General features: G+C 38.8%; 1 protein-coding gene across 1 annotated transcript; it reads right to left on the bottom strand.

Moving 5' to 3' along the window:
- Positions 1-2,138: 2,138 nt before the first annotated feature.
- Positions 2,139-4,179, bottom strand: LOC146361613 (claudin-24-like). The gene has a single exon (XM_084922598.1). It carries the CDS (start codon positions 3,982-3,984, stop codon positions 3,319-3,321), a length of 666 nt encoding a protein of 221 aa, XP_084778724.1. The 5' UTR covers positions 3,985-4,179; the 3' UTR covers positions 2,139-3,318.
- Between the last annotated feature and the right edge of the window lie 4,810 nt (positions 4,180-8,989).

An 8,989-nucleotide genomic window follows, 5' to 3' on the forward strand; every position in this document is an offset into this window, starting at 1 on the left:
AATGTTCACCATTAAAAGCTTCCTAAACACAGAATGTGAATTTCTGTGCTTTTTTTTTTTTTAATTATTTTTCATTTTTACAGACCCAATCATTTTGTTTAACTTTTCTTTTTTTTCCAACATAAAACATGTGACATGTCATGTATGTCACAAAACAAGTTTGTTCTCATGTAATCAGAGTGTATATCTGAATGCAAGCTTCACCCATACATCAGAAACAGGAAACATTTCAACCCTCTGCTAAATCTTATTCACTTGTTGTATAATCCAGTCACCCTTCCCTGATCTAGTAACAATCAACTAATTTGCATATCAGCTATTAACCCACCAAGTTGACAGGACAACAGAAATGCACGTTCAAAATATTATCACAAAAGAGAATTTCCTTCAAACAGTAAATTACTTGTGCTGCACCAATCAAGCAGAAAGCATTTCACAATTTATTATATTAACAACTAAATTTATTGTCTGAGCACTGGTTGGTCAAACCAGAATCTCTCTTTTTTTTTTCCTCTTCACAAAAGTTAAACTCTTGTCCTGCAACCTAGATAACAAGTGTCTGTTAAATTTACACAATTTTAACACTAATGAGAGATAACAAGCTGATCTTCATTGCATGTGTGTGTGTGTGTGTTAGTAGGCAGGTTTAATGGATGTGTGTGCAGTGGAGCTGAGGATTCAGCAGGGCATGTCCTTAAAGCTGCCTTTCCTTCACATTTCTCTGTTTATGTGTGTTTGTGTGTGTTATTTTTACCTTTGTTGCGATCCTACAGACTCTTTATCAACCTCCACAAGACAGTCAGCCACAGTTTTCCAACCCAATTTTCATGTGTTCTCACGTTAACAACAACAGGCTTCACTTTTCCTCCATGCTCTCTTCTCCCCACTTCTCACAGCTTCTGTCTCTCTCCCACATCTGCAGCAGTTCACAGTTGTGGCATGTCAGGGGCCCAGTGGGCCGTTCTTCTTCAGCTTTGCCTTTTGTCTTTCACTCTGTTCAGTCTCTTCCTTTGCCATTTCAACTCCTAGTATGGCAAATGTGAAATTCACAGTCTTCTCAAGTCCATTCACACACAGTGATGTCGCTGGTGAACCTCTCAGCTTGTGATCAGGAGCGAAAGGTTTAGGGCAGTGTTGCTGTGTGTTCACATTGTCGACTCTTGAAGTGGACGTCGTTGCTCTCGAACTGCATTTTGTCTTCAGGGAGAGATTGATTGTCCTCGAAGCTTGTTCTTCAGGTTAAGATGTACATGGAGTGAAGCTGTGTAATATTCAGCCAAAACACAGCTGGATGCGGTTCCAATTAAGTTAAGCTATCATTTTGCTCCGGCCACTGTGCTTGTGGTGGATGTTGATCCAGTTCTGTAGCCACCTGTACTAACACACTAAAACATTTATTTAATATAATTTTTATCACTACTCACTAACACTTTTATTCTCTGATTCAGTAAAAACACCACTTTTCCACATTTAACACACCTCTTCTCATCATTCATCCCACACACATCAGCCTCTTTTCTTTGTTGACATCTTTCTTTGTCTTACACAACACATACTCCACCCATTTGGAGTTTTCAACCAGACCACCTCCAGGGACACAACCTCCCCACGGCTCCTGTAGACGCTTTGCTGAGCTCAGCACCCATTGCAGGCGGGCGTCCCCTCTGCAGCCTTTGCTTCGGTACAAAGTGCTAAAAACCATAAACCCAAGGACAGAAGAGTCCTTCCCAAGGACAGAAAAGTCCTTCCCACGACAGTCCTTAATTTAGGCATCGTATTTTGAGGTTTTCCCTCTCTGTGGTCCGCTTGAAAACTCCCCCCAAATCAAAAACAGCTCACCGTTGCAGATTCTTTTTCCCACTTCTTTCCTCGTAGTTCGCTAATTTCCTGCTGAAGGTCTCTCGCGGTTCCCCCTTTTTTGAAAACAAAAACTGTTCTATTTTCATTTATGTTATCAATCATATTTCTTAAATGGTTTTTTTTTTCTTTAAATATAAAACTCAGTTGTGTTGATTTATGACTGTATTTATATGATAACCTGCCTGAGGTTGTCCTTGTTTGTCTGTATATCTGTAATTTAGTAAGTCTGTTTACTCTCTCACATTTTAAATGTCCACAAAAAACTTCTTTTACACACATTAAATGAAACTTTGAGTATTTATTCATTATTTGCAGTCATCTGCTGCGCACATTCATACATTCAATCCTTTTTACAAATCATTCATCTGATTGAACAAAACTGATTACAAACAAGTTGAGCAGTTTCATAACTCACACAGACCTTCATGTTTAAAGATAAAAGATATATATCTTTATATTCTATTATCAATAAATCTATTCTCTGCTTCAGTCTGCTTTAACCACAAAAACAACAGTTTGTCTTCCCTTGTCTCCAAATAAAAACAATAAAAGAGATGAAATCCAGTCTTAAGACTAACAATAAAAACTACATAAAGTGTTTAAATGAAATGAATAAAGCAGGAAACCGCAGCAGCTTTCATCTCTTTGGCTCCAGGAAAACTAAAGCAAACATCTCAATGATTGAAACAAAGGTAAGTCACCGCAGGGAATAAAACGCTCGACAGATCCTGAAGGTCTGGGTGTGTTGCTCAAATATTCTTCACTGGGTTTTTTTTCTGCTGCTCATAAACATCCGAAATCAGAACTATAAACTGGCATCTCTCGTCATTTTAAGGTGATTACATGCAGTCCAATTAACAACAGGACAAAATGATCTGATTTATTTTCTCTCTGATTCTTTAGTTTAAACCACCAAAGCAGTTAAAAAGCAAGAACATCTTTGTCCTAGATGTTATTTTTAGATGTTAAATTAAAATAAAAACATAAACTCTGATTTAGTCTGAAGCTTTATTTTAGAGAAATTCCATCCCTCCTAACAGATTAAGAAGGAAATTTACATCTGTTTGTGATCAAGAACATTTTAAACTTATATCTTTCAAACCCTCTGAAACCATCGAAATTCTATAGAGAAATCATCTGTTTTACTGCAGGTTTGGACTGAACCTCCTGATCTGGTCTCACTTTGTCAAATTAGAGGAGCAACCTCAGACCTCCCCGTTGTTCTATTCAGATCTAGTTGTGACAGTTGTTTGGGTAAAGTCTAGTTTTAAGAAAATTTTTAACCTCTTCTTTGGATACAACCTCAAAACCAGGAATGTAACATCCCTTCTGGAAATTCGCTGAAATACTCCAATCTGATCTCAAGAGCCACAAATTTGAAGTGTGGTAGTCCAACGTTTAGTTTTAGATGCAGAAAAGGTTGAAGAAGACTTGTAGCAGCCTTTTTATGAGGTGGTCTCAGACATACTCAGATCTGGTTCTCATGGAGTCAGGTTCTAGCTTCGTCAGGACCGGAGGGACATCAACGGGTCTGTTACTGTTTAACTTCTGCACATAAAAACAGGAAATTAGCAGCAGCATTCCTGCAGCTAGATGAAGGACGCCGGCCGTCCAACCACAGAACAGAGCATCCCCAAATTCCCATCGTGGGACCATGTCAGGCACTGACTCATCGAAGAACTGTTCGACCGTCACATGGGCGATGTAGGAAACTGGGATGAGGCCCAGGATCCCCGCCACCAGCCACAATGCCCCACTGGTTGCCTTCAGGGCCCTCTTACAGCTCACGTCCTCCAACTGTTGCCGGCAGCCGTTGACAAGGTGGAGGCTGGGTATGGCAAGCAAAAGCCCCAGCATTCCTACCCCTAGCGCCGTGCACATGAGGATCCGGGCTAGCTTGATCTCTGGTCGCAGCCCCAGCAGACTGTCATAGGGCCTACACTCCAGTGTTCCCTGCTGATTGAGCACGCAGGTCTCCCAGAGGCCCACCCCAAGAGTCTCTGTGACCAGCAAGTTGGACAGTGTGAGCCATGAGGACATCAGGGTGGTGGCCAGAGAGCAGAGCCAGGCCCCCGCTGAGATCAGAACCCCCACCAGCTCCAGAACACTGATGATAGGGTCCATGATGGTGATGTTGTGGCTTTCAGAGAGTGCTGGTCTTTACCTTGCTGCTGTCAGGAGGTGGGCCAGCTCGCACATCACTGTTCCCAGAGAGAGACACTGCAGTCAGGCCCAGTCAGGAGGGTTATCACCCCCCTCTCAAGGCAGAGGCAGAATGTGATTGGCTGACTGGAAACAACAGCATCGCTGTGAGGTCGCCTGTAGACAGGATGTTATCGATGCCCACATCTCAGACTGAAAGGCGTTTGAAGTCAGCGACGTCACTTGTTCTGCCTCCCTGCTGCCTTCCTCCTTCCCCCCTCCTCTCTATTTTACACAGCGTCTGTTTGGTCTTCGTTCAGCTGATTGAGATATATCAAAAGGAAACATGCACACACTCCTCTCCACCATTACAGAAACCTGAGTGAGTGAGTGTGTAATGCAGCATGAATGCAGACGTTCATTGAGAATTTTAACATTTCTAGGCAGGTTACTTCCCCTAGATTCACAACAGCAGTTTGAGAGCTTAATGTTTGATTGGTTAATGATTTTTTTTTAAATTTCTGACTTAACATTTAAACCTTTAAATAATCTGAGTCTCTGTAATTCAGAAGAATTCAGAAAACACTCAGTTTTACTATAACTTTTTATTCTTAAAGTGTGTCGTTAACCAAACTCCATGAAGGTCAAATAGAAGATATGCAACTGTCATTCAGAGCCCTACAGTCAGCAGTTTTATTCAGATTTGCTGCACTGCTCAGTTTATTTATTTATTTATTTATTTATTTATTTAAGACCTCGCATGTAGTCATGCTGCAGTACAGCTATAGAAACATTTCTCCATATTTCCTCCTGAAATACTTTCAACCTATAGATAATCTGCAGGCTTTTGGAGTTTCTGTTCACCAACACAAAACAAGAAACTCTGAAGTATTTTGTGTTGAAAAACCAATTTATTCACATTCACTGTAGGAAACAAAACTTGCAAGAACTGTGTTTTTAATAATGGAGTTCTATGAGGTTTTCATGTGACTTAGAAAGTTAAAAATACTCAGCAGAGTCTGATTGATCATCCAGTCTCATATTTAGATTCTTTGTGGAGCTTGACTGGATGATGGCCAGCTCATATTTTCAGTAGGCTGTTTAATCAGTAACCTGACTTCTTACCAGACTCCATTTGAAAATCACATAATTTGAAGATAACCTGCAGCACAGTTACATCTCAGTGCAGAACTTAAATTAGAAAAAGAAAGAATGTTTTCTGAGCTTCAGTGTTGCTGTTTGCTGGCCTGATGATGCCTCCAGTTGGACATTAGCAGAAACTGCACATCAAATTTTTGTTAGATTTTACAGGCTGTGTTCTGCTGTGAAAAATAGTAAATCACATAATAAATTGCAAATCATCATCTTTATATATCATAGTTAAGCCAAATGTATCTAAATGCTGGCCTGATCAAATTCTTAAAGTTCTATACCAAGGTTATTAAAGTTAAATAAAACAAAAAAAAAACAGAACTAGCCGTATTATAACTAAGTAATATAAAACTAACTAACTAATAACATAAAATAAAATTATGACAAATAAAACTGACTGATACACTTTTGTTACCTCGCTCACTGTTCAGAAACATTTCTACTCTGTAGAAATCCAATGTTTTGCAACTCTTCCAAGTTCAGTCTCGTGTCCCATGTTAGTGTTTTCAGTTTCTTTCCCAGCTGTGTTCTCCATGTGTTTCTACTTCCCTCGTTACTCCCTTGTGCTTTTAAGCCCTTTCTCTGCCCGTTGTTGTGTCTTCCCTCATAGCTGTGTGGTTTTAGTCTGCTCCTTTTCCCCTTGTAACTCCTAGTTTTACTTGATTCGGTGCTATCTTGTTTTTTTAATATAGGGCTGTTTTAATTTTTTTGTATTCTGTGGGGTTTTTTGTTTGGTTTTGGGTTTTGGGATTTTTTTTGTTGTTATTGTTTTTTTGCTGTTCTGTTTGATTATATTGTTCTAAACTTATTCACTGTACAGCACTTTAGTCCTTTGCTGAGTATTTTAAAGTGCTTCATAAATAAAGTTGGATTGGATAGTTAAAATTTTTCCAGTAGGTTTCTGTTTTGTGGTGCTCTGTTTTTTTTTCCAGCAAAATAAAGCTTTTGTTAAGACTTTTGAGTTTATCCTCATGTGTATCCAATACTGCATTTGGTCCTCATCCTGCCTGCCACAGCATTATATGGCAGTTCAGATCACCTCTCTGTGTCATGCAGAGTTATTACAGTGAACTAAAACTGAGCTCAAAGGTAAACAATGTAAAACATATCTTCATTATGAGAATCTGCCCCAGATAAAAACCTTCCATAATATTATAATCAAAACACTGAAACTAAAACCAAAAATTCCAGACATGAAAAGTAAACTGAAACTTCAAACTCACCCTGTAAACTGTCAGCTTTCAAACTTTCAAACTCAATAAAAAATGACACCTGCAGTATTTTTAGGACAGAACTATTTCAAATTTCCCATCTTGTTTTTTAAAGTCAGGAAACAGTTAGGTAGATATCCTCCCAGATGAATATGATCAATGTGAGCTGTGTAAGCTCAGGTCTGGAGCTCACTCACCTCACAGTCTGAATGGAGGAGCTGATAGTGCCATGGTCCTGGGTCTGTGCTCCTTGTTTCCCTAGTTACTCCTAGTTCATAGTTTTGGTTTAGTTTTCTTGTATTTAGTTTTCAAGAGTTATTTTTTTGTACATTGAATAAAGCTGCCTCTTTTAGTTCATTATGTCGTGTTTGGGTCCTAGCTCTGCCTGCCACAAATGAAGTTCAGCTTAAGTAACAGGTTGGTGGAGGCATTAGATTATTGTTTAAAACAAAGAAAGACATCCATCAGAGTATCACCAGAAGACCCCTGAGTGAATAAGAAATCAGACTCTATGATCAAACTCAGTCCAGGACTTGGAGTTTGTGCAGCTGTGGGATCATTATGTGCAGAATACTGCCCATCAGACCGAGTGACTGCACAGAAGGGTCAGGGTTAGATACACCCCTAACCCTTGTTGATGATCTCTGACAAAGCGGTTGAATTGGACACCGCACTGGGTGGAAAAGATTATCAAGAAGTCTGAATTTTTGTCTGAAAAGAATCATGGCAGCAGCAGAAATACTGAATGGATAAAAGGAGCACAAAGAATTTGGAAAATAAAGATTAAGATTAATCAAGTTAAGAGAGTACTTAGTATTATAAATAAACTTCAGACACTCTCCTCATCTCTTTAGATCCATAAAAATGTGTCTTTAGTAATGATACTAAAGACACATGATATTTAAGTTTAGTCTGTGGAAGGTTAGTTTTGACCTAAACAACATGGTTCTTTGTGGAGCATAAATAAATAGGAGCTCAGACAGTTAAGAAGGGGCTCGGCCGTTTAGTGATTTAAAAACAAAAAGTAAGAGTTTAAATTGGATCCTGTAAGGAACAGGGAGCCAGCGTAGAGAGGCCAACACTGAGGTAACATGCTTCTTCTGTTTTGTGCCAGTTAGCAGACGAGCAGCTGCATTTTGGACCAACTGGAGACAATAAATAGAGGCCTGGTCCAAACCAAAACTACAGAGAAATGCAGTAGCCCAGTCCACAAGTAATGAACAGATGAATAACACGTTCAAAGACATTAGCTGAAACATTGGCTAGCTGTCTCAGATGGAAAAAGCTAGATTGGACTACTGCACTCACCTGCCTAAACAGTTTAAAGGAATCATCAAGGTACACACTGAGGTTTTTTACATTTGACTTACAATAGGAAGATAAGGGGCCCAGAGCACCATCAGTGTGTTTACTAACAGAGCTGCCAAAAATTACAACTTTTGTTTGGTTTTCATTTAATAATAAAAAAAAATGACATCCACTGTTTAAGGTCTTCAAGGCACCACAGTAACAGCTGAAGTGAGTCTGTCCCTGCTTTTAAACGCAGCAAGTCATCAACAATAGAATAATAGAGTAATAATAGAATAAAAGCAGCATTAACAATATTTGGAATGTGTTGAACAGTATTAGTAAAAATATATTTTACACTGAATATTTTGTTAAGATTAACAGACAGTAAGAGTCTTGGAATCACAAGGGGCTGGGCAGAAACTTGGGGACAGGAATTCTAGCTCTATTTTTTTTCATCTATAATGTATATTTTGAAGCCTTTCAAATAACATGAAAATAGCAAAACTTTTTTTTTTATCAAACTGGTGGCAGACATCATTTTAGTAGTTAAAGGACTGTTTCAGTGCAGTCTCAGTTTCTCAATATACTGGAAACACTCTTTAAAGACAGATTAGATGACTTCATTGAGAAACAAAAACTGCTCACTGACAATATTGTTTCAGAAAAGACAGATAAACAACTGTGGCATTGTGGGAATATTGGATATTTGTAAAAAACAAACAAACAAACAAACAAACAATTCATTAGGTCAAACATGTTGGAATTAATAAAGTGGTAAGATTTAAAACTGGTCAAACAACGTACAGAGCAAGAAATAACCTGTTACCAGAAAATATGTAGCTATAGCCAGAGGGGTGTCTGTAGCTCAGGAGTTAGAGCCCTTATAAAGCTCTATATGCATGAAACAGGGTGTTAAATATTTAAACTCTAAATTTGAACACTATCAGTGCCATGTATACTCTGTGTGGCAAGGGGTGGGGGTGGGGGGGGAGGAACCAAATGCAGGACAGAGACTGATGTGAAAACAGCTTTATTGCTGAACTTGACAGACTAGGAGCAGGATGCAAAATAAACACAGGGCTACAGCTGAAGCTAAGAACGAGGGAAACGGATCACACAGCATGAAGGAAGAAATGATGTGATAAAGAATTAAGGACAACCAAGGGCTTAAATACACATAAGCTAACAAGGCAAATAGAACACAATACAACATAAATAACATAACAAATGTTTAAACTGAAACATTTTACAAGTTTAAGCACAAACTGAGCTCATTTCAAATTTGATGTTTGCTACAGGTCTCAAAATAGACAGGCACATGTGTATCATGATGT

The sequence above is a fragment of the Perissodus microlepis genome, chromosome 23, assembly GCF_051167445.1.
Source record: "Perissodus microlepis isolate ML-2025 ecotype Zambia chromosome 23, ASM5116744v1, whole genome shotgun sequence".
NCBI lineage: Eukaryota > Metazoa > Chordata > Actinopteri > Cichliformes > Cichlidae > Perissodus > Perissodus microlepis.